Source organism: Micropterus dolomieu, linkage group LG06, assembly GCF_021292245.1.
Source record: "Micropterus dolomieu isolate WLL.071019.BEF.003 ecotype Adirondacks linkage group LG06, ASM2129224v1, whole genome shotgun sequence".
Lineage (NCBI taxonomy): Eukaryota > Metazoa > Chordata > Actinopteri > Centrarchiformes > Centrarchidae > Micropterus > Micropterus dolomieu.
In genome coordinates, this window is record NC_060155.1 from 21,063,914 (window position 1) to 21,090,201 (window position 26,288).

General features: G+C 41.9%; 3 protein-coding genes across 6 annotated transcripts; 2 read left to right on the forward strand and 1 right to left on the reverse strand.

The window, feature by feature from the left end:
* The first annotated feature begins 1,585 nt into the window (after positions 1-1,585).
* On the forward strand, positions 1,586-7,630 carry LOC123972323 (sentrin-specific protease 5-like). Of its 4 annotated transcripts, none has more exons than XM_046051733.1 (11): positions 1,586-1,815; positions 2,562-2,628; positions 2,998-3,781; positions 3,887-3,992; positions 4,126-4,273; positions 4,406-4,453; positions 5,188-5,265; positions 5,443-5,580; positions 6,202-6,285; positions 6,459-6,509; positions 6,598-7,630. In XM_046051733.1, the coding sequence occupies exons 3-11, from the start codon at positions 2,998-3,000 to the stop codon at positions 6,712-6,714; spliced, it is 1,554 nt and encodes a 517-aa protein (XP_045907689.1). In that variant the 5' UTR covers positions 1,586-1,815; positions 2,562-2,628; the 3' UTR covers positions 6,715-7,630. The 4 variants fall into 4 exon arrangements, with proteins under 4 accessions (XP_045907689.1, XP_045907690.1, XP_045907687.1 ...); XM_046051734.1 differs by having other exon boundaries at positions 2,565-2,628; XM_046051731.1 differs by having other exon boundaries at positions 2,562-3,781.
* Positions 7,631-8,296: 666 nt separating this feature from the next.
* Positions 8,297-15,827, reverse strand: LOC123973054 (protein crumbs homolog 1-like). Its single transcript, XM_046052902.1, has 8 exons — positions 15,749-15,827; positions 14,411-15,382; positions 12,340-12,890; positions 12,051-12,216; positions 10,016-10,934; positions 9,854-9,895; positions 9,599-9,721; positions 8,297-8,546 (listed from the first exon to the last, which is right to left on the reverse strand). The coding sequence occupies exons 1-8, from the start codon at positions 15,795-15,797 to the stop codon at positions 8,297-8,299; spliced, it is 3,072 nt and encodes a 1,023-aa protein (XP_045908858.1). The 5' UTR covers positions 15,798-15,827.
* Positions 15,828-16,974: 1,147 nt separating this feature from the next.
* Positions 16,975-25,209, forward strand: zbtb41 (zinc finger and BTB domain containing 41). The gene is made up of 11 exons (XM_046052901.1): positions 16,975-17,272; positions 18,176-19,432; positions 20,142-20,349; positions 21,638-21,707; positions 21,944-22,091; positions 22,376-22,505; positions 22,638-22,733; positions 22,844-22,950; positions 23,070-23,175; positions 23,304-23,392; positions 24,179-25,209. Exons 2-11 carry the CDS (start codon positions 18,208-18,210, stop codon positions 24,805-24,807), a joined length of 2,808 nt encoding a protein of 935 aa, XP_045908857.1. The 5' UTR covers positions 16,975-17,272; positions 18,176-18,207; the 3' UTR covers positions 24,808-25,209.
* Positions 25,210-26,288: the final 1,079 nt, after the last annotated feature.

Below are 26,288 nucleotides of genomic sequence, written 5' to 3' on the forward strand. Positions count from 1 at the left end.
CGGGCGGCTGGCCAACCTATTCAAGCACATTTTTGTGCTACAGTTTTACAGTTGATTTCTCACCTCAACCTTCTCAGAAGTGGATTTAGTGATGAAATTACATACGAAAACTATAAAATATAAAAATTTCTGTTGCTGGCCTCTGTCTGGTGCGCGCAATGATGACGCAGTGAATATTGAATATTCTCTCTGACCAGTCTGCAGTCTGTCGTGTTTTCACGTTATATTTTAGTATACCTCAGCTCGCTTGGAACCTTGATGGAGGTGAGGTGATACGAAAAAAAGTACCTGGAAGCAGGTACAGGTACAACATTTCTACAATGGAAACCCAAACAAAGGTGAGTCAAGCCAAAGGGCCTCCGCTCAGACTAGCTTGGTTTGAGGTCGTGCCTGACCCCGCTAGCCGCTTGACAAACTTTATGACGCGTTTTCATTGTGACGTCACAAGTAAAGGAAGTGAAGGGCTGGACTACAAACTAGCTGTTTTCAAGACATTCAGAGCAGTGCTGTCTGTAGGAGATGGGAACTCCCTTTGGGCTGGACTTTTTTACTTTGCAAACCTGTTACATGCACAAAAAAGATATATAACTCAATAAAAGGAGAGGGGAAAAGCCACAAAGCACATCTTTAAAATAGAGAAAGTCGTTACAGGGGATGGTTATAATACTTTTTACAAGTGTTACAACCCAGCCCACCCCTGTAAGTCATTTTTTAGCTAGCTGTATCAGAATAGTGGTTTTAAATTAGCAAGGGAAAATGCATCACATGTTGCCGAAGAAACTACAATTTTATCTGCTATAGTGTGGATCCATCCATCAATCCATACATCCATTGTCAACCACCTATCCTGCGTACAGGGTCGCAGGGGTCTGCAGCCAATCCCAGTTGACATCAGGCGAAAGGCGGGGTACACCCTGGACAGGTCGCCAATGCTATAGTGTAGATACTAAACAAACAACAATATTGTTGGTCAAAAAATTTATTTTCTTAATCCAAAATCAGCCTTTTCTCTATATATTCTGAATGTAGTGTACTGTTTCCAGCCTTGACAACCACCATGCCTGATCGGGGCAGAAGTAAATACTGAAATAATCTCTAATTGGTAGAATTGATGTTGTTACAACTCTCCCCATGTTACAACCATTCCCGTCTACCCTATATGAAGTTTCATACCACTGCAGTGTTGAGACGCCTGAAGTGGACATTTAACATTGATTTCAATGACAGGTATCCCAACATATCCTGGTTATTAGTGCTGTGTGGTTCTGCAGACATTTCAAAATGATAATCATAAGCCATGTCATGAGAAATTGGTCTTCACACTTTCCTCCATTGCTCAGTTAGGCCTAATTCGCCAGTTCAACATCAAAGACCATGACATGACAGTTATACAACAATTCTCTGCTTCTACATTATGTTTTGACAGCTGCATAGTCAAACTGAGAATGCATCACAGTGTTGGTTACTAGTAGGGCTGAAATGTTTTTTAAGCTTGTCATGAACATAGTTAAATGCTGTCATCGTTGCTCCTTCTGAAACATATAGACTGCTACAAAGAGAAACGCTCATTTGGTCCCAAATCTGCACATCTGATTGGTCGGCGCAAGAGTGACGCACTCCACACGCGACTCACAATGTGCAATGGCTTGTGTACATGATGCTAAAATGCGCTGCAGGTTGAGAGGGTCAAACCACGAAACGTCGAGTCTTAAATGAAAAGTACATTCATTCTCCGGGAGGTAGACATGGTGGACATTTATCAGACAATAATTCATCCCGCTCTGAAGTTTCAATGAGGCAAACGAGGCAGTAACGGTAAGGCAGAGTGGCTATGGCTAGCAGCTTAACCACAGTTGTTGTGTCAGTAAACCTAGCGGTGTTAGCTAATTTAGCAAGGGTCTTCGCTTGGAAACACGTGCCAGGAGGATATCGTGCCTGACTTACAAAACTCTGAGCAATGTTTAGTCCCTGCTTAAAGGAGGTCAAATTAGTGTTAATTTTCCTGCGTGGGACGTGTGTGTGTTGCACAGGCTCATAGCATACATACAATATAGTAAGGTCTTAAACGACTGTGCAAAACTTTGACAACATTTGTAAACGCATTGATTATCTCCAGGTCTTGCAGCTTGTGGATTCTGATGAAACATTTGTGAAAATAGTTGTTTGTAAGTCATCTGCGCACACGTGATTCTGTTTTATATAGCTGCAAACGAAGTTCCCAAGTTCCTGTGATTTTTACCTAACGTTAGTTGCATTGGTTCCTTCACCTAAGTAAAAGTAACAATATGAAAAGACTCACTTTCAAGTAAACATATGCATTCAGGATTCCTTACTTAGGTAAAAATTATATCAGCAAATTCTACTTGAATATCAAAAGCAACAAAACTTAACATGCAGCAGAATGGCTTCTGTCAGTGCCTAGTTAACTACCATATTGCTCAGCCTTAATAATGAAAACTGATAAAAATTTAAGGAAAATTTACCGGGAAAACTTATTTTAAAAGTGAGATGAGAATGTGTAGGAGCCCTGCATTGAGTAACACATCCATTCTGTTTTGCAGCAGGTGTTCGGACTGGGCATCATTCGACGACACCACCAGAACTGGACACAAACACAGGGACAGCTGTGTAAGCTATGGAAATCCTTTCAAGGATGTGCATGAGCCTGTATATACATCACTAGTACTCACCTTGCCCCTAAGGCTACGCTGGCTCAGCTGGTAGCAGCTGACCTGGAGTATCAAGGGGAAGTTAAATCTGTAACAGTCATTAGAGAGAGTGGACCATGGCCTGGAGAGTGTCATAAGTAAAGAAAACAAAACAATAAATCCGCACTGTTACATGAGCTATCTGACTCAGACCTGCCTGTCATCTTCTTCTTCTGGTTTAATGGTGGATTGCATCTATCAAACCTCCCCTTCCAGCAGCTGAAAGGATTCTCCCAACTCCATGCTCTCATGTGACCCTCCGTTGCTTTCTCTAATCTATCTCTCCCAGATGCACCAGACGCAGAGCCACCGGAGCAAAGCAAAATACCTCAAGAGAAGAAAGGGATACATGTCTTCAATCAAGGGAGTTTCTCATCTCTCCAGGCGAGCCAAGAGACGCTTGTATTGTAAATTACAGCTTTGGATGTGGAGAAAGCGGAGAGAGAAATGCCGTTTTGGAATATTGAGAGCAAAGAAACGAGCTTGTGGGATGACCCACGGTTCCGGTCCCTGCCCCAGTGTGAACACACAAACACAGAAAAATAAAAGCAAAGTTCCAAACTTGAAAATTTCCCAAGTCAGACCATCAGCTCCTGTTTCACCTCCTGTTTGTGATACTGGAGGTCCAGAGGACTTGCTTAAAATGCAGAATTGCCTGCTGAAGTTGTGTGACTCTGTCACTCTGTCAGAAACGATCAATGCTTGCAGTTCCTTGCAGAACCCGGTTACGGACACAAGTGTTTCTGCTGTCAACATTGCCATGCCTACAGCGATGGGGCAGCCTCAAAAAACAGAAACTTTGGTAAAGCTTAGTGGAACTACCAACCTTGAAACACTTTCTCACACTGTCAAACCGCTGTTGAGTACAGCCAGTGATGCATGTGGGTTACCTACACATTTTAAAGAACCAAGGACAATGGTGCTAGCTCAAAGGCTTGAGGTTGATGGCCCATCAGGACAATTCGCTGCCGTCACTCCAGGTCAGGACCATCCTTCAAACAGAGACAGCAGTAAAAAGACAGCGTCTTCTCACACTGATGTCAGCCTTATAGAACTGACAAAGGATATCCACGGTAGATATTAAAACTTTTTATCCTTTCATCCATTACTTTTTTTTTGGTTTTATATTTCTGTTTTTCATGGCTATTTGAGATGACAATGCTTCCATGTTTCTCTAGAGTTCCTTGATGACTTCTACAGAATATATGGAAGTTTCATCCCACTACAAAAGCCCGACGTGTTGAGACATCTGAAGAGGAGGTTTAACATTGATTTCAGTGACAGGTAAACCTTTGTCTAAAATCTAAATCTGACTGTCTTGAATAAAGCTTATGAACTTAAAGGTGGAGCATGCAGGGTGGTATCTGTAATAATTTTATTCCTGGACCAATTTTATTGTATTTTCCTACCTGTACAGGAAAAAAGTCATCTTCTCAGAAGTTACCAAATACCGAACAGCGATCATTCAGAAACCTGTTCCCTCCTTCCGGGTGGTCTACAAGAAACACACACTGACACTGGATGACTTGTCTACACTGGCAGATCAGAACTGGCTCAACGACCAGGTTACTTTCTAACGCAACAAAAGTTTCAGTTTTTCATGCAGATTTTTTGATTTGAAAGATTTATGTGATGAAAAAAAGCCTACATGTTTATGCTGAAGGTAATTGGTATATATTTTTTTGTTTCTGCCAAAGGTCATGAACATGTATGGAGAGTTGATTATGGAATCTGCCCACCATAAGGTAATCTTAAATGCAATGTAAATTGTAAACTACAGCATCATGTTTTTTTCTCTTTCTCATTGTAATTGGAACACAAGATGGTGAAGTTTTTGTCTACTAGGTTTATTAAAATATTGCCAGGAATTAAGGGGATAATTTGACAACTTCATTGCCATTTCAGGAGTTACTCAACTTCCCTTTAATGCCAAAAATTAGATGAGAATATTGATACCTCTTGAATGTCTGTATGGTGAATATAAAGCTAGAAAAGCAGCCAGTTAGCTTAGCATGAAAACTGGAAACCGGGCAAACAGCTAGCCTGGTTCTGTCCATCCATCCCTTATATTACATAACAACCAACCAATAACGTGAAAATGACATTTGGTTTTGCGGGGTTATATGTGTGGCTATGTGAAATGTCAAACTGTTGCTTTAGTTAACAGTAATCCCCTCTAATCTAGACTGTGTTGCAAAAGGAGAATTGTCCTATTTCAGTTTAAATTTTCAATTTTATTTATATAGTGCCAATTCACAACAACAGTTACCTCATAGCACTTCTATCTAGTCACATTTCTTGAACTCTATCAGTACTTGAAGACAATGACAATTTTGAAAGTGCCATCAGGCCCAGATTAATTTTCTAAAGCATTACCCAGCTTTCAGTGTCATAATCTGAAAATAAAAACACATGAACTTGTATGACTAGTGTTGTCTGCTAGTCTTAATTTTGATCTTCTTTTTGTCTCCACTCTTAGGTCCATTTTCTCAACAGCTTCTTCCACAGGCAGCTCATGACTAAAGGATATGATGGTGTTAAGAGATGGACAAAGCAGGTTAGGCCTAAGATGGAAGTGGTGTGATCATTTATTAGTGTTTATAATGATGATCTCTGTTGTCATGTGTAGAGTTGGGGGTAAAACTGAAAGGATAAATAAACTTTCAAGTGTACATGACTTTAGAAATGAAGAGAAAGCAGAGGGAGTGGCTTTAACCCGTTTTTTCTTGGACAGGTGGATTTGTTTTCTATGAGTTTGCTTTTGGTGCCCATCCACCTGGAGGTTCATTGGTGTCTGGTGACAGCTGACATCGTCAAAAAGAAGATCTGCCTTTACGACTCTCAAGGGAACGCACTCCAGAAGGTTGCAAGGGTAATGGCAGATTTCAAGTATTTTTTTCTCATCCTAACGATACTAAGGGGGTAAGCCAGAGATCGGACAGTGAAGCCAACCAAAGCCTGCATTGAGGGATCCATGTAGGCCCAAAAATGATGTCAAAACCCTGTGACACCCCTGTCCCACATGAGAGATGTAACCGTATTGCTTAGATTATAAACTCTGCAATCAAAAAAAAAAACATCAGAGCAATCAGAGTTGGTGTTTGGCAGGTGAACCTTGTAGGTGGGCTGATTAATCAGTGACGATTCGAGTCAGACAAACACACTGAGCCATGAAACGTTTTGTTGGCGCAGCTGTGCAGCTACTAGAATTATGGTGTTTCTGTAGTTGTTCTACGTCATTAAACCACGGTTATGCTGCGAGATGATGCGCAGTAAATGCTGGTGCCAACAGGAAGTAGCCCTGTAGTAGTATGTTGCTGGTCCAAACTGGCTTCACTGCTCTCCATTCAAATCAGCGTGTGGCTTCATCCAGTAATATACTGTCTATGAACGATACACATACACATTTGAGTCGCCTTTCCAGGAGTAATCATAAGTTTTCATCTGCAAGAAATTGTAAAACAGTGATTTCTTTATGCTTTGCTTGTAACAGAACATCCTGAAATACTTGATGACAGAAGCAAAGGAGAAGAAGCAAGTGGCTTTTGAAAGTGGTTGGGCCGTGTCATTCGATGAGGTATGTTTTGTCGATGTTAAAGCCCATAATGATAGAAGACTACAGAAGCTAGTGGCACAAAGGAACAAGAGTTCTGTAAGAGGCCATATCAGGGTTAAAGTGCCACCTGCTGGAATTTCATGTGAAGCACTCACTGATGTGATGTCTTGTCTCCCCCCTGCTGTCCTTCACAGAAAATCCCACAACAGACCAATGAAAATGACTGTGGCGTTTTTGTCCTGGAGGTACAAACATGCTTTTCAAGTGTAATATACACGACTTCAATCATTATCATGTCATTACATAATTACTCTGTTTTGTTGTCCTTTACAGTATTCTAGATGTCTTGCCATGGCAAAACCTCTGCAGTTTTCACAGAAGGACATACCAAAGATACGCAAAAGGATCTACAAAGAGCTCTGTGACTGTAAGCTTCATGAATATGGCTGACGAGTAACTTAAAGTTGTATGTATGTATGTATTGCTGATAATATGTGTTGCTTAACACATGAAGGTAGGAAATCAGCAGTCCCCACTCTGTTTAGGGCTTCATTAGCAGCCTTACAGCACTGCAAAGAGTGTCAGTCTTATATCAGGCTAAAATAATCTGTGTATGATTACTGTATTTATATGATCAATATTTAATCAGGCATGTTATTTAAGAAAAAGAGCTTATTGTTCATGTTGGACCTTGACTTGGAGTTTACACATCTACAGTGCACCAACAGAGCCTTACTAAATGGACTGCCTCTCAAAATGGGTCTAATCTGTCATGGTCCACATTTTTGTTTAGGTGTCCTTCCAAAATATCAGTACACCTTATCAGCACATTTCGCACGTCTAATTTTGGATCATTTGACAGTTGTTTGCATCATAGTTTACCCGTTGGCACCAGATAACCAGATGAATAGAAGCTTTATGTATTTTGTTTGTATTTGTGTGAACTGATATTTGTGTCCAAATTTTTTTTTTTGGTTTGTTGCGTACTAGAAATGTGTGTGTGCGCGCGTGTATATAAGGTTTTAAATAAATATTGGGCGATTTCCAAACATTTCACAAAGTTTATTTTATGGTTTCATCGTACAGATCAGGTAACTGTATGCACTGCATACAGAATAGCCTTGATGAATTTATATTAGATACATACATATTTGTAAACTCACAACTTTATACACACACACACGCGCGCGCGCGTGCATACACACACTTTTTTTTAAGTATCCAGGTGATTATAACTGAGTGTCTTCCTGAACAGTAAAAAGCAGTGCTCCAGATAAAAAGTGGAAAGTTTAAGGCACAAGACAAACTAATATGTGGTTTTCAGTATGAGAACCAGATAAAATGCATTAAAATACTGTAATAAATATGTTGCCATATGTAATTTTCATGACCAAATACATCTGTTCACAACAGACACATTTCTATGATTGATCTTGTCAGTACACTAAAAATAATGAAATACACTTTCACACATAATGTATATTTATTGCAATTATCCCCTTTTCTCATCTGGTCAAGCAAACTCTCCTTTTGTAGAGCTGAGAGCAGACATGGGTGAAAAAAAGAACATGATAAAGTGGTCCCAACAATCTGACTCCCATATAAAGGAGTGCACACTGGGAAAACGTTTTAGAACATAGCTTCTCAGTTTCTGAGAAAACTTTTGTGATGATTTAATGCTGCAATAGGCAGCAGGTTTAATGTAGATACTGTCCTGTTTTAACAACTTAAATCATAAGCCACAGAAGGGAAGAACTTCCCTTCCCCACTGAGACCATGTAGGTAGATATATTTGCTTGTAATGTCTATGTGGACATGTATCTTCCCACAGAGATAGCTCAATACATAGCAGATGTTTTGGCTCTATCCTCCCTTTGGTATGAAGCATCACAGAGCGGCTGATGTGCTATGTGCAGGTTACTTATAACATGTTTTTTTGGGTACTCAATGGGTATTCAGAAATGGGTATTCAATTTACTCCAGTCTCTAGACTAAGATTAGTCCAGTTTGATCATAACAGAGAAGGGTGGGCCTAATCGTTGACATGGCCCCACTCAATTTCGGGCTCATCGTCGAGGCGTATCAAAAGGTAGGACACCAGCTGGAAGAGGTTCTGCCACAGGCCCAAGAAGAGGTACAAGTAGAAGTCACTGACATCCATTTGACAGTATATCCCTGAGTAATTCATATCACACACACACTCAAAACTGTTCACGTAGTTAATACAGAAGCCTCCGTTCATACAAGGGTCTGAGGCGCATTCATCCACATCCTTCTCACACCTGGAAGGAAAAATAAGGACATAAGAATAGCAGTACACAAACAAGAAAGGGAATCATTTTAAAATAACCCTAGAAAGTATGGACATTGAGCTTTAGACTGCCACAAGGTTGGACTGTGCCAAAGTAGTGGTAGACCATTCTAAAAGCTGGGAATGAGAAAAACTTGTGGTTTTGTGGTGTCCAATCCAAATGGCCACTTGGGGGCAGCAACAAGCTGCTTTTCAGTTGATATGGCGAATTTGTTAGCAAACGGTGGCTTGTTTGCACATCTAGCAGGCACAAAGCAACATCAGCAATGATTTGGAGTCTTGCTTCTGGTTGATCAATTTAAACCCAATATTCGCTCTATTCACTTTTAGCTCTGCTTTTGATCTCCACCAACTCCTGAGAGAAATGTCTGGCTTTGCTAAACGCTCCAATATATTCATCAGCTAGTTGGTAACTTTATTTGTCTGCAGTTTGGAGCTGGGAAGGTAGTATAAATAGGGTTTTTAGAGCTTTTTGGCTGAAAACAGCTCCCTGGTGAATCTATACGACCAAGGGTGAACCAAAAGAGAAGTTGCAGGCCGTTAAACCAAAACAATGAGCTGAAAGACACAAAAATGCTCCGTAGAACTGGGGACATCTACAGAGTTGGGTAATCATTTTTTGTGGGTTTGTCAATTCAAGCCACACATTTTACATTACACATAGCCCTTCACTCAATGTTAATATACAAATATTGACTATAGCAGTTTTCAGCAGAGTTTTGTGAGCCGTTTCTGGCTCTGATTTCTGGTCCCTTTTTCTCATGTGTATAGGTATTCAGAAAACAGTGTAATGACAATTACGCTGTATTTAAAACCTAATAATAAATGATTCCATTTAACTTAAGGAAAAAAAAAAAAAGCATCACAGACTGACATATCAATACATCAATCTTAACAATCCAAGTGCCCCTGTCTGGATATCTAGTGACCTCATATGGGGCCATTAAGTACTGAACCCCAGGGTTGAGAAACCTCAGGGTCACGGGCAGCAAAGAGGGTTAAATATCATTATAAATGTCCTACCATTGTCCCGTGAAACCAGGCAGACAGTAACAGGTGTTGTCTGCTTCAGAGCAGTTCCCTCCATTAAAGCAGCTGTAGTTCCATCTTGTGCCCGTGCATGTAGATACAGGCAACTGAGGAAGTCTAAACAGACAAAAGAATACAACAATAAATGCATTTGCTCTTCTGTTTGGCACTGGTGGATTTAATATTTACTTGGTTTAGTGAAACAATGGGAATGTGTTTATTTTTAGTGGTTTATGTAAACGCACTTACGGATTGGTCTCAATGTACCATGGGATGTCAGGAACTTTCTCACTGTAAGAGACCGGTTTGTAAATGAGTACAACTCAGAGCTCGCTAACGTATTATAGGTGTAAGCTGCTGTTTGGTGTCACAGATATATATATATGCACATAAAAAACTGGAAGAACTCACTTGCAGTATTTGCCTGTCACATTCTGAGGACAGAGGCATGCATAGCTCTGGAAACCTTTGAGGCACGTGGCGCCGTTTCCGCAATTGCTGTTTTCACACACATCAACCTCCACCTCACACTGTTCACCTCTGAACCCCGGCTCACACAAACACTTGAATGCCAATGGTAGGTTGGTGCAGTTGCCGTGGATGCAAGGGTTGGAGATGCAGGTGTCTGTTGGGTCTTGACACGATGGTCCCGTCCACTCAGTGGGACATGTGCAGTGATACAGGTCAAACAGGTCCTCACACACACCCTCATTCTTACAAGGGTTGGACGCGCACATGCTGGTTCCCCAGCAACCATATCGCGGGGCAGCATTATTGTTTATCCTGACAAACTGCTCCTCCTGAGGTCTGGGGAATTTCAACTCTGTGTCCAGGTGGAAAGGGAGAGGAAGGCCTCCAATCTCCACTGGGCCCAGACATCCAGACAAGTTTACTCCAGCGTCCATGCTCAGTCCCCCCAGGAAGATGTCTGTTTCCTCCCTAAGAAAATCCAGGTCCCCCGCAGCTGTTTTGGACACGCTAAGCTCCACTTTGCCTCCATCCACTGCCATGATCCACCTGGAGGTTGGGAGTGTCAGGTTCTCCATGCTGAGCTCCACATCATGCCAATCTCCATCACTGATTGGACCCTGGCTTTGAACTGTCAGCTTGCGGGAGTCCTTGCCCACCCCAGCCTGCAGCTCCATAACCAAATGAGAGTCCAGGAGGGAGATGTTGAGGAAATCTGACCCCTTTTGTGCATACAGTAAGGTAGCAGCGGATTGTCTTGTGCGTAAGCTGAGAGAGACACTGCTGAGGCTGCGCTTAATCTTCCCATTGCTCTGGTAGTGCAAAAGGCTGCTTTCTACCCGAAACGTCACGTTAGACAGACCTAGAGGAGGGAAATGGAAGAGACTTAATGAACTGAAACTAAATGTCAATATTTACTGTGGTATTTCCAATCATTTAATTTATTCCAGAGTCATGTTTCAAGCCTGTTTCACCCATAGACTTTATATAAAAAGGTTTCACGCAAGTGTGATCAGAGTCCCAAAGTACACCTGTACAACAATGCAGGAAGGCAAAATGTGGAACCACTGGAGGTCAGCAAAGACAGGGGGTGTTAAGTTAGTCTCACTAACATTAAATACTCACGTCTAAATGGCCAATAATCAAAGGTAAAGTTTGGTGGAAAAAACATCCATTGTTATTGTTTGTTAAGATTTTAACACTCAACACTCATTTATCAGGACAGTTTGAGTTTGGTTTTATTAGACTTGATTGGCAGTTGCCTGTAAAAATAAGCTGTGACGCAAACCGTGCTCAATCCTGATTGATAGATGGTAGTGTGTGAAAGCTTTACACTGTTTCAAGTGGGGCAGTTTAAAATGTTAATCTCTGTTGTTTCTGTTAGTGCACAACAGAGAAAACACTGCATATTATGTCATCTGCTAGGTCATTGGCGGCAATGTGATATCAAGGAATCTGCAAAAAAACTGTGGGAAAAGTATTTTTAAATGGGTTATTAATGACACAGAGAGAAAAGGGGAATTTGAATGCAGAAAGGTGAGAAAATTTAACACTAAACTAAAAAAAGACAACCACTTGGACTTGATCAACGGCTCCCCTCCTTTTCTCTGTGTGAACATGTGACATCTCCAGGAAGACTTGTCATCTTTAATTAATCTGATTAGGGATTACCACATCTTAGAGGAATCCTTTGTAGGATGCCTGCCTCAACTCTGTTCCCTTCTTCATCAGCCACATTGTAATTAATCAGAGCCTGCACCAGTCTGTGCCCTAAAGGGACTGCACACTGCAGACTGTCCCTTTGGTGGGCACAAAACAAGATCTGAAATAGGCTAGTATAAGAAAAGGCTTACATATTTATTATAAATCCTTTTTGTAGACAATGTTTTTCTTGTCAGGGATTGGAATACTTTTTAAGACAGTGTTCTTTCTAAGGCAGTAATGGTGCAGAAACAGGTCCTCAACTCAGGACACTCACACTCAAAGCCCTGAGAGTGGGGTTGACAAACCGCAGTTGCGGGGCAAGGAGATAGCTCACACCATTTCACCTCCTCACAGCGCTGCCCTGCAGTGTTGGGGGGGCAGTTGCAGATGAAATCGTCCCACATGGAGTAACACACTCCCCCGTTGAGACAGGGGTTGGCCTAATAAAGAGAAAACAAATCAAACAAAGCTCCTTCTACAGTGTCCTCAGTCTTTATTAGTGCACATATGAAATGAAAATGTGTCACTGGCTTAATGAACATGGCAGCATTAATATGACTCACAGCACAGGCATTGTCACTGCTGCATCCTTGTGCAACGTTGATGAGTTGCTTGAGGCTGTAAGATTCCACTGGAGTTGCAATGGGATAGAATTGCAGTCGTTTGCTGTTAATCCTCAGATCCTGGACACATCCCTTAAAGTAGCCACCAAATGAGGCAGAGGCCCTTGAGTCTGGTAGCCCGCCAACGAAAACCAGATCCCCAGGATGGGCCTGGATGGGCCTAATGTGCATAGTGTCCTGGCTCTGGGCTGACTGGAACAAGATGGCTTCCATTCCTTCCAGCTTCACAGTCACCAGATGGAAATGGCTGTCACTGACTGCACCCCGACCAACAAGTGTCTCAAAGTTGTTGACCTGAACTTTGACCCTGCCCTCTTCCAGCCACAGGCGGAGGTACTGGCTTGTGCTGTTGGCCAGTATGAGAAGCAGGCCGCTGGACTGTCTGGTGCGAATAAACATGGATATAGTCACAGAATCCTGTGGGTCATCATCTAATGAGAAGAAAGCATAACTTTCCAGGTCTTTGTTTCCAAACCTTGCAGTGATATACTCTGCATCGGTACAGGGAAGAGAGAGAAAAAGCCATGAAAGTCAAACTTTTACCTGATGATGTAAATTTTAAAGTAATAGTATGACACTTTGGGAAATATGCTAGAGCTTTGAGCAGTTGCCAGGTAATCAGCTGACAAGCCTGGAAGTTACTGCTCCAAGGCAAGAAATGATCTAACGTTTTTACACTACGTGAGAGGAGATAAAACGTGCTAACGAATTATCTTAAATATTCAGTTTACCCCTCTCTCCAGTCTTTATGCTAGGCTAACTGGCTGTTAGCTTAGCATAAATATGAGAGTGGTATTGGTCTTCTTATCAGAACGTGATTAGGAGTGTTTACTAAAATGTCAACTATTCCTTAAAGTGAATAAAACATGTAATTTTTTGTGCAGTTATCAATGACAGACAGGTGAAGTTACGGACTGTTGCAAGCAGAAGCTGCTGAGAATACCAACCAATGAAAACACCTCTGCATGGTGTGAGTCCATAAGACTCTGTCAAAGTGAAGGCCTTACAGGTGAGCCACTGAAACCCACGTTTTTTTAATCCTTGGACCAGGTGTTGTTGAATTGTTGTCTCCTAATTGTATAACTCTGTGCTATTTCTACTAGCACTTTAAGCTCCTTTAAAGTCTGCTGACTAACTTTGTCATCCTGCCCGGTGACTCTCCTTATAGCTAACCTTTGAGATTTCTGCAGTGATGCTTCTGAAGTTGAACTTGACTTAACCTGTTTTCACAGCATGTAATTCTGTCTAGAAAGGTGTCATTTAAATGTTACAATTAATAATAAAAAAAAAGAATCTCCACTCACAAATCTAATCCTTATTTAAAACATGTTACAGTAAAGAGAGACTCTAAAAGCAATATGCCAGTCAAACACAGAGGTTGATCAAAGTGCCTCTGGGCACAATGCAGCATATTTCCATCCATTTAATAAATCTGTTTCATGATCTAAGGTGACCCTTGTTTTGTCATTGCCCCACTATTCTATAAATTAAATAACTAAAAACCTTCTTAATCCAATTCAATTTTATGTATATAGCGTCAATTAATAACAAAAGTTATCTCATTGTACTGTATTATAGATCAGGTCTAGACTGTACTCTTTGTAATATTATTTACAGAGAACCAACAATTCCTTAGAGGTTCCAAAAGCGGTGATGCCTCCTAAAGCTTTTATTTTGAGATGTAACTTAAGTTTGCTTAAGTTAACTGGTTAGGGAAGGGACTTTCCAGGTTAGATTCATTTTGAGACATGTAATCTTGTTTGAATACATTTGAAATGGCATGCAGTGGTGTTAGTGTGTGTGCAGGGTGCACAATTAGCACCAGCCACCAGCCAAATGCTGGTAAAATATGCAAATGAATGGTAGATTTATTTCACTCACCAGCCAAAGAACAATGGTAATCTATTGAATGGGTGGCACACTTTGAGCATTCACTAGCCATTGGCTGGTGGACAACAAAGTTAATTTTGCACCCTGTGTGTGTGTGTGTGTGTGTGTGTGTATGTCTCACCCTCTGCACAGTTGTTTCCCTCATGTGGCCTGTGGCACTCACACATGTAGCTCCTCCAGCCCTGGCTCACGCAGCGCCCTCGGTTCTGACACGGGCTGTCATCGCACTTGTCTTTGTCACTGCATCCCAGAGTAATGTTTGCGTGCACGTCTGAAACTTCTGGCACTATAACAGGCAACACCAGATGTGAGTCCACAAACACATCTCTGAAGCATCCCAGAAAAGCAGCCGGGTAGTCTGCTTCATCCACTGCTCTGCCAACACCCCAAAGTACCCCGGCTGCTCCTATGAAGAGGCTTTGACGAAGTGTTCCTGGCTTGGGGAGAGCAGAAGGTTGCTCAAGCAGCTGGACTTCAGCGCCAGAGTCTCTGGTGCAGCTTCCTTCAGTGCAGAGCAGCCGGATGAGGCTGACCACGCCGCCCAGCGACGCTTCCACCGTGTGCCACTTGTTGTTGGATAAGTAATCTGGCAGCTCCTGAACCAGCGTGCTGGAGCCTTGACCTCTCAGGCTGCGTAGACAGAGATGCCCGTCCATCAGCTCAATGCTGAGGACCAGGTCGTCGACTCTGCGCTGCAAGAGGGTGCCAACAGGTCTTGCTGTCCTGAAGCTAAATGTCACATTAAGGGGAGCCTCTGTGTCTAAAAGCTGAGTCTCTATGAACATGTGGCCTCGGGACTCAAATGAGAAGACGGTAGGAGTCTGGCATTTAGGGCCTGTGAAGCCGGCAAGGCAGATGCATTTATAAGTGTGCTGATCATTGACAAGTAAGGGCGAGCATATTCCTCGATTCTCGCACTGGTTGTCATCACACCCAGAAAGTGCAGTTGAGCAGGTCTCTCCCCCATACAGGAGCCCATTTTGGCTTTGTTGGGAGCAAAGGCAGCGGAAACCTCCATTGTGGCTCTCACATATACCACCATTTTGACATGGCTGCTGTTCACACACATTGATGTCGTCGTCGGATAAAGTACCTGGAGAGAAGAATAATACAATCCAATATTATTTCTTAAAAAACATGAATGCATTGCATGATAATCTTAAATCTAAAATGTATGTTACAAATATGTGTGTCGAAGTAAATTAATCGACATAATAAAGAGACACCAAAAAAAGAGGAAAGTATTTTAAACTAATAGAGAAACCTAGAATTTAAAGCAACTGTATACACAGATGGACAGGACATCTCACCCAACAGAGTATAATATGACAATGATCAAGTAAAATTACGATCAGAAAGAAATGCTAATTATTAACTAATTGAAACCACATATGATAAACATTTGCTGATAATCGAGTAATAATCTGAGTACAACACACATGCTGTATTCAAACATTACCTGCATAAAGAAACCATAACATCCACACATGCAAGCTGAATCTCAACATTGTCTTCAACAAGTCCTTAAAATTACAAGATGTTTGGCAATGTCTTAATTTTAGGAGGTGGGAAATACTTGTGTGTGCAGCTCCATCTTCAGCTCGGCTCCACTGTGCATGTATGTGTTCACTGAAATGCTTGGTGAGCCATGCAGTCAGGAGGGATTAAGCTAATGCACTTACAATGTCTTACACATGCGAGGGATTCATCCAGGAGGATAATTTGAGAGAGTCCAAACATCTTCCCTTGATAGAACTCTGATGCACACTGTGACAACCGAGGCCCCCCCTAAACTTCTAATCTGGGAAGTATTTCTGTCATTAAAACGTCACTGCCGTCATCACAAGTAATTTCTCTGAATAGCCCTAAGAGCATTCAGTCTGCTCATTAGTAATAGGTACTAATGGCCTTACTGTTCTTTCACAAAGTTCTTTCACACAACAGTTCACATATTTCAAGTTCTAAAATGGCACCCAGTTCCTATTAAGGGCAGAATACGTGAGCTTTCAGTGCTGGGGAGTAACTAGTTACATGTAATTTAAGTTACTAATTTAATTACAAAATAAATGTAACTATTGAAGATACTAGGAAAAAATGTGTAGGCTAATTAAATTGAAAATGTTCATGATTACATTAGGTGTTAAATGTGAATATTTTCTGTAAAAACCTAGGCTATATATTGACTAACATTCATTTTGTTGCTTTGCGTGTTTTTCACGTGCACAATGTCTTCCTCTGCCATTTCCAGGAACAGCGCTTTAGTAAAGTCTGATCCTGTTCTGATGCCTTGATTGGTTCTCATGTTTAAATTTGCAGCACCACCTGTCTGACTGTTAAATTGCCTGTCTAGAAATGTAGAAAAATAATCAAAAAATTACTTAAAAGTAATAAGTTACATTACTTTAAAATAATTGAAACAGTCACACAAAGTAACCACACTGACACTGTGCACTCAAAATGTAGCTGGACAGGATGGAGAAGAGGGGTGGCAAGTAGGCAGGTGGCAAAAGCAGAATCAGAAGTACAACACTTGAGTAGAGGAATTTAGTTTACTTCCACCACTGTAAACATATACATTAAACTGAAAGCTGCTAATAGAAGCATCCCCTTACCTTTCAGACTACATTACCCATGATGCCTTTCTCTAGTGAAACCTCGCGTGGACCTTATAAGACGGCCCGACAACCGCTTCCTCCGGGTTTAATTTGTGTTTGATTATTCATGCGTTACAAACACAGGTGTCAACGTTGCTGTTTAACGTTATCTCGCTATTTATTTATTGTTTACTTATGTTTACACCTCTAAACAACAACCTTTGAGGACAAAAGCTGAAACAGCCAATGGGCGAACGGTTTGTTACGTTGTGCTAGGATGGGAAGGTGGGGCGTCACAGATAGGCAATTATTAATCCTCCATTATGTTCAACGTTACGGATGTCAGCTTCAGTGTACAGTGCTTTGTAAACGCGGTCCATTTCTCTAAGGTAAGACGTTTTAAAATCGTCTTGTTTTACACGTTAGCTTCCGGGCTAACTTAGCAGTAAGGGTCGTTTGTCAACACTCTCCTTGGAGGGGGGCCCGCCCGCCTGCATCATGACATAATGTTAGGGGTCCTTGAGGTGGAGAGCGATTTTGCAAATGCAACCGCCTTGACAGTTAAACTCAGGATCAGTACAGTTACTAGCTTCATTTCACATATCCGTCAGGCCCTTTTTATGTATGTATTGAGTGCAGTCTTCTCAACAATTTGTTGTTGTTTATGCTTCACATTTATAAACTGGGGAAATATACCTCAAAAACGTAATAAGCCGTAACGTTAATTGTGCATCTTTTCATGCACAGTTTTCACGTTTATGATAACTTTTCACCATACTGTTTCCTTCATGTCAGCTTCAGGCTGTCAGGTACATTATGTGCCATTTGTGTAGCCACCCCTCAGCCAAAGATTGGGTAAAGGTGCCCTTCACCCCCATTAGTTTTCTTTCTTAGTTTCACTCAGTTCCTGGATGGTCATGATTATGTTATTTGATCACATAGATACTCAACAATTGAGCCAAGATAGACACAACTTTAGACTGCACCAATTACATAAAAAGGTCTATCCTAAGGCATTTAATGTTTGTGACTGATAAAGTGTGAAAAACAGTTCCCCAAAACTCACACGTGTAGGTTATTCTATGGGATCTCCTTTTGATAACTAATGCAATAACCTCCCTTGAAACTGTGTGGAGCCCCCCTGGGGAGGCCCGCCTCATACTTTGAAAACCTCTGGTCTAGCCTCTTGAATATCATTGTCCTATCAAATCTGAATCAACACACGTTGCTTGGGAGAGCTGGCACCAGTGCATGTTCAATCTCAGCACTGTTTTATTTCTTCTGGCTTACAGGAGTGATTCATGGTAGCCCTACAGACACGCCAATGAAGAAAAAACCTTGTAATCCTCTGCGTCCCAAACGGAGCAGGCAGGTTAGTGCCAGCAATGAAGATCCGAGCACTGGGCTGGGCTCCAACACCCCACCAAACAATGAGACTGTCCCAGAATCAACCTCACGAATGAGGCACCTGGCTATGTCACAGCACAGTCACAACCTCCTCAAGTTCTTCAACGAGGATCGGACCCGGCAAAGGTTCTGTGATGTGTCTGTGTCTGTTGGTGGGAAGCTCTACAGTGCCCACAAGGTGGTGTTGGCCCATGGGAGCAGCTACTTCCATGCTGAGCTGTCCAAGAACCCTGCCACAGCACATGTGACTCTGGACCATGTGGATGACTCTGTTTTCCAGCACCTGCTTGGGTTTTTGTACACCTCTGAGTGCGTTGTCGCAGAGGTAGACCTCCCAGCTCTTACTGAAGCGGCCCGATTCCTGGACATGATGGATATACTGAAGCTGCTGTGTGAAGATGGGAGCAACAACCCAGTGTGTGTGATCCAGGCACAGGATGAGATAAGAGGGTCTCCTGAAGTGGAAATTACCTCCAGTGACTCACCAGCAGGCGACGCAGACATCCAGAGCCCATTTGATGTTCAGTGCACAATGTGCAGTCGCCAGTTTAGCACTGAAAACTCCCTGCAGAACCACTTTGCTGAGAGTCATGCTGATGTACAGCGGGAAACCACAACTGAGAAAGAGAAGAAGGAAGGTCAGTGGACTGCTACCACACGAAGATCAGCTCGCAGGAGGAGAACACCCACCAAGTATCAGAGAGATGATGTGAAGTACACTATCAACACTCCTGAAGAAAAACAAAGGACTGTATCACCAATAGAGCAAGGTGAAGAAAGAGGGGAAGAAGGAGGAAAGGTGGTAGTGGAAAACCAAGCGCCCAAACTGGAAGCAAACAAGACATCTAAACCAGCTCAGGAGGAAGATGTAGTGGACGAGGATGGAGACATGAATGAGGAACTACTTGCCCAGAGGAAAGTTGTTGAGGATTGTGCTGCAGACAAGAGTGCAGGTCAGCATGGTTCAGACGGAGAACAGGCAGAGCACCAGGCTGTTGGAGAGGTGGAAGCGCATGTACCAGCAGCAGGAAGCTCTACCAAGAGTCCAGTGTACCCCGAGGGACTGGCCCCGGTCATCATCCAAACCTCCAGCAGGAAGACTCTCAAGTGCCCCAAATGTGACAAGACCTTTGACCGAGCAGGTGGGAACCATGGAGGAAGGTCTAGATTATTAGTGTATCATTAATGTTGTCTGTTGTAGTAGCAGTGTTACTAGTGGTGGCAACTGTAGAGGTAGTTGTATAACTATTATTACTCAGTCAATGTTCCATAACACACAAGAATCGTCTCTATTATCAATTATATATCTATCTGTTATTATTTATCTATGTATCTTCAAGTATCTAGTTTTACTTTCTAAAATTGAAATAATGGTTGAGGGTGTAGGGCTGCAACTAACTCTTGTTTTTATTCATAATCTGTTGATTACTTTTTTCAACTAACTGATTCAACGTTTTCTCTATAAAAGGTCAGAAAATAGTGAAACATGCAAGATAATGTCTTTAACTTGATTTCTTTATGCGACCAACAGTTCAATTTACAATTATATTAAATAGAAAAAAACCTGCAAATCATAAACGGTAAATTCTCACATTTCAGTAGCTGTAAGAAACAAATGTTTGGCATTTTTGCTTGATAAATTACAATTAATTGTCACCTGTTTCTCTAAAAGCTATGGTAGTATTTGTATTGGTCGAGTAGAGGCTCTCCTCCTGTTTTATCCTATTTAGAAACTCAATATAAAATTCAGTAGTTGTAGTAGTGCCATGTTTATTGACAGTAATTACCGTAATGTCTAAACTGTGTTATTGAGACAGCATGCTGTCTGATCTACCTTTTGTTCATTTTTAGGGAAGTATGAGAGTCACACCAGAGTGCACACTGGAGAGAAACCATTCCAGTGTGACATCTGTCTTCAGCGCTACTCCACCAAGTCTAACCTGACCGTACACAAGAAGAAGCACGCCAGCGACGCTCCCTTGCAGAAGAAGGAGCACAAATGCCCCTTCTGTAGCAAACTCCATGCCAGCAAGAAAACCCTGGCTAAGCATGTCCGGAGGTGAGATTTGGCAGTATCACAACATCCAGTCTCCTCCAATTTATCTTACATGGGTTATTATGTTTACCTCTGGTCCACAAAGTCAGCCATGCCAGACTGCACAATGAAATGAAATGTTGTCCCTACAGCAAAAATGTACAACTGGGCCATCTTAATAATTCCTGTTTTTACTTGTAAATCAGTTTCCACTGTTTCAGATATTAAATTATAAATTTGGTGTTTATATAACATTATATTCATGGTTTGCTAATTGTAATATATTGCTAGATGACAATCATTGCTGTAACATCTGATTTGCACACAGCTTTATCTATTAGTATTAGCTAACATAGCTACCTTTTTGAACAGCCAACAGTTTTACAAAGTAGCTTTCCTCTATATACTGTACAGTATCCAGATATTTAGTTACTTCACTTTGAACAATGTAGTCTTTTTCTAATAGTGGATATTAATATCATGCACTGATAATCATAATCATACACACACAATCGCAAGAATTTAAATGCTGATGTCATTATACTAACATGCTCACTATGACAGTGTTAACATGCAGATTTTTAGCAGGTATGATATTTACCACATTGACCATCTTAGTCTGTTTGCATGCATTTGCTAACTAGCAGGTGCAGCTGAAGCCAATAAGATTGGCATTTTGCAGCTATTTGGACATATACCAAAGTATTGGAAAACATTTTGATCTGATGATGGCGCTAAAGGAAAAGCAATCTCCGAAGTTACTGCAATCCATTCTTTAGGGGACATGAACATGTGAGATATTTAATTATTGACCAAAGTGGTCGAGCGGCCGGTATTGAAAACCCTAGTCACATAGTTAGCATGGCCAGAAACATACAGTTTATACCTTAAAATAAGTGTATTATTGGATACATAATGTATTATGGATGCAGAAATGATGACTATCGGTAAAAAGGCGAGGATTTGCAGTATACTTTCTGTATTGTTATTTCTGAGTTGTAATTAAGTTTTAGGAAAAAAACCCATTCATTTTGTAGAGTTAACTCTCTGCTTAATCTCCATGATGGCATCAGAATCAGCTTTATTTCCCAGGTATGTGTACACATATGAGGAATTTGACTCAGGATTGTACATTGCTCACGATGTGCTTAAAATAAGATAAAATAAAATCAGACACAGGCTACAATATATAGAGAACACAATATATACACACTATAAGAAACAAAAACAATATAGACAGATTGAGACTCCCAACAGTTGCTACAGCTCCATTATATGATGATCAGGTCATGTGTCCTCACTCTCCTCCCAGGTTTCATCCAGACCACATCCAAGAGTTTCTTACCAAGAGGAAGAGGAAGAGTGAAGGCTGGAAATGTGCTGTAAGAATTAGTTTCAATCTAGTATGTTGTTTATGTTCTACCTGATGATGTAAGATGATCTTAAGTACAGACCACAGTTTTTGTTAGAGTATGATCACATGAATATACCTGCTATGTTCAAATATGTAGAGGTAAGATGATGAATAAATGCATTTTCCTGATTTAATAAATGCTCAGTTTATATAAAGGCAGTTTATTTAGATTTTAACAGCCAATCTTTGAACCTTCTGAACCAGATTTGTCTGAAGACATTCACCCGCAGGCCTCATCTGCAGGAGCACATGATCCTGCACACCCAAGACCGGCCTTTTAAATGCTCCTTCTGTGACGAATACTTCAAGTCCAGGTTTGCCAGGCTGAAGCACCAAGAAAAGTACCACTTAGGTGAGAAATGTACAGTGAAAATAAATTCTGAAGGTTAAAAATAAACCTTTACTCTTGCTAATGGAAAAATTTAAACAATGAAAAATTTACAGAAGATATATATGAGAAATTTGGGGTGTTTTTGTGTCTGTTCTCCCATTTATTGAACTGCAGTTGTCATTAAAACCTTGAAATCATGCCAGTGCTGTAAGTGTGATATGTGTTAATGCATGACAGTAGTCAGGAACGATGTTGTAGCAATCGATGCATTAGATGAAAGAGTTTTTATCCTTTCTCATTTTCAGGTCCATTTCCCTGTGAGATTTGTGGCCGGCAGTTTAATGACACTGGCAACAGAAAGAGGCACATTGAGTGCACACATGGAGGCAAAAGAAAGTGGACCTGCTTTATTTGTGGGAAGTCTGTAAGGGAAAGGTACGTCTCCTGAACTTTCCCCAAACATTTCTTTATTTTCACAACTCTTAATTTGGTCATGCAGAACTGCCAAAAAAAAAACATGTTTAACCCTGTGATGCTTTATTGAGAGGCGTGTTTTTCTTCTTAAAGGACAACCTTGAAAGAGCACTTGAGGATCCACAGTGGGGAGAAGCCTCATCTCTGCAGTATCTGTGGTCAAAGCTTCCGTCATGGCAGCTCCTACAGGTGGGTCCGGTGAGATTTTTGTCTGGCGTTGCTGATTGTGAACTTTTCAAGCTCTCTGTTTGATTGACTGTCATTAATGTTGTTAATGAGCAAACTGTTTCTTTGGACAGGCTCCACCTCAGAGTCCACCATGACGACAAGCGCTATGAATGTGATGAATGTGGGAAAACCTTCATACGCCATGATCACCTGACTAAACATCAGAAAATACACTCAGGTACAGTATAAGACATACAGCAGTGGGGTTATTGTTCCAAGACATTACAGTAGGAATAGTGTTAACCTTTCGCTGTCTCCAGTCGGCATTTACTTGGACTAAGCCCATGTTTATTACAGGTGAGAAAGCGCACCAATGTGAAGAATGTGGCAAATGCTTCAGGCGGCATGACCATCTGACGGTCCACTATAAAAGCATTCATTTGGGAGAGAAAGTTTGGCAGAAGTATGTTATCATAAACACACATTCTCTTATTTGGAAATTTTGTAAAAGTCATAATATTTCCCTTAGCTGCCCCTTCAAAGTTTGGCAAATGTTCTTGGTTTCTGTGTTAATGAGGAATTTGTTCACAGGTATAAAACCGCTGTACATCAGTGTGAGGTTTGCAAGAAAGAATTTAAAGGGAAGTCCAGTCTAGAAATGCACTTCAGGACCCACTCAGGTAAGGACACAAAGAAGTCAATGGATATGTGTGTGAGAAGAGGAGCGGGCTACTACTTTTGCTTCGCTTGTTAAAATTTCTGTTCTACCACAGCACACATGCAGTTTACACTGACCACAGTAGCAGATTTACTACTCCGCATTCTTAGTGTACTTCTTAAAGAATGAGTCTTTAATTTCACACAGATATAAACAACATCAGGCTTTTCATAACTGGCTGACTGTATTGGTCATCAGATTTTATACGCTGTAGCTCAGATTCATTCTTTATTATCCTCGGAGGAAATTTGTTTTCACAGTCACACACATACAAACACTGTACACATATAGCTGGCTAGTTTAAGCTAGTGCTAATGCTAAATTTAGTGGAAACCTCCATCTCCAGCTGAGTTGTTTTAAAACGAGAAGCCTGTAAAAGGTTTTTAAATATGTACATGATGGCCACATACATGATATTGTGCTAAAATACTGAGGCTAAAGCTGCATGTCTCAGGCAAAAAGCATTCAGTTGATAAGAACAGTTAAAGAATTTCATCAATTCCATACACGTTTGCTTTAACAAAGGTGATAACAAAATACATCAGCCTCAAAACTCTAAAAAGATACTGAGTTTGTGGAGAAATCCAACACTTCACAGGCCTAAGATATGCTTAAGCTAGGATTGGACAGTCGTTGTCCTGGGCCGGGGTTTATCAGAACAGTCAATTATTATTGTTAAAAGCAAGAGAGCAATAGAAATGGCTAAAGACACTTTTTTTTCCACACTGATGTTCTCTTGTGTTCACAGGTGAGAAACCCCACAGGTGTCCTGAGTGCAACCAGACATTTCGGATCAAGAAGACCTTGACAAAGCACATGGTGATTCACTCCGATGCCCGCCCTTTTAACTGCCCCCACTGCAGCGCCACCTTTAAAAGAAAAGACAAGCTCAAGTACCATGTTGACCACGTGCACAGCACACGTTTTACTGAGCAGCCCCTTGGCACACTCAGCGAGGACAGAATAGTCTCCATTCCCTTTGAGGAACCCTCTAAGGCATACCGTGCTGAACCTAAGTCGACCCTCCAGAGTACCTCTCCTCCTACGAATGTCTGCGTACCCGTCACTTTAGTTCCTGTCCAGATGACAGGAGGGCTGCAGGGCGACATGAACACGCACAGGGCCTCGTCTCTCTCCTCCCAAACTCAGAGTGTTGTGAGCATGCAAGGACAGCAGCAAAACTCTGGCTACCAGGCCGCGGCAGACCTGGCATTCTTAGAAAAGTACACCCTCAACCCCCAGCCCGCCAACATTGTCCACCCTGTGAGGCCCGATCAGATGCTGGACCCCCGAGAGCAGTCCTACCTTGGCACGCTGCTGGGGCTGGATTCAGCTTCCTCTGTGCAGAACATGTCTAATACTGATCACACGCACTGATGCTCCCCAGCCAAAAACTGGGCCTATACAGCACAGTCCAACAATCCTAAACAGTCATTTAATAAGATTATTGTCCCGTAAGTAAAGTGATTCAATTAAAGACAAAAACTACACAACTGCAAAAAAAACTTTAAATGTTACTAAATCCAAGGTATTTTTAAGAGCTAAAGCAAATAGTTTTTAAGGGATCAGTCAAATGGCAGAAAAGTAATTGAATCACTGTAATTAAGTATTAACTGGCGTCTCAATTGTGATTCTCGTAACTTATGATAAACACTTTTTACACTGCTCAAAAAATTTAAGGGAACACTACAATAACACATCCTAGATCTGAATGAATGAAATCTCATTAAATACTCCTTTCTTTACATAGTTGAATATGCGGACAACAAAAATCACACAAAAATTATCAATGGAAATCAAATTTATCAACCCATGGAGGTCTGGATTTGGAGTCACACTCAAAATCAAAGTGGAAAACCACACTACACGCCGATCCAACTTTGATGTAATGTCCTTAAAACAAGTCAAAATGAGGCTCAGTAGTGTGTGTGGCCTCCACGTGCCTGTATGAACTCCCTACAACGCCTGGGCATGCTCCTGATGAGGTGGCGGATGGTCTCCTGAGGGATCTCCCCCCAGACCTGGACTAAAGCATCCGCCAACTCCTGGACAGTCTGTGGTGCAACGTGGCGTTGGTGGATGGAGCGAGACATGATGTCCCAGATGTGTTCAATTGGATTCAGGTCTGGGGAACGGACGGGCCACACTCCAGCCACATGAGGTCTAGCATTGTTTTGTATTAGGAGGAACCCAGGGCCAACCACACCAGCATATGGTCTCACAAGGGGTCTGAGGATCTCATCTTGGTACCTAATGGCAGTCAGGCTACCTCTGGCGAGCACATGGAGGGCTGTGCGGCTCCCCAAAGAAATGCCACCCCACACCATTACTGACCCACCGCCAAACCGGTCATGCTGGAGGGCGCCAGTGGCGAACTTGCCAATCTCGGTGTTCTCTGGTAAATGCCAAACGTCCTGCATGGTGTTGGGCTGTAAGCACAACCCCCACCTGTGGACGTCGGACCCTCATACCACCCTCATGGAGTCGGTTTCTGACCGTTTGAGCAGACACATGCACATTTGTGGCCTGCTGGAGGTCATTTTGCAGGGCTCTGGCAGTGCTCCTCCTGCTCCTCCTTGCACAAAGGCGGAGGTAGCGGTGCTGCTGCTGGGTTGTTGCCCTCCTACGGCCTCCTCCACGTCTCCTGATGTACTGGCCTGTCTCCTGGTAGCGCCTCCGTGCTCTGGAAACTACGCTGACAGACACAGCAAACCTTCTTGCCACAGCTCGCACTGATGTGCCATCCTGGATGAGCTGCACTATCTGAGCCACTTGTGTGGGTTGTAGACTCCGTCTCATGCTACCACTAGAGTGAAAGCACCGCCAGCATTCAAAAGTGACCAAAACATCAGCCAGGA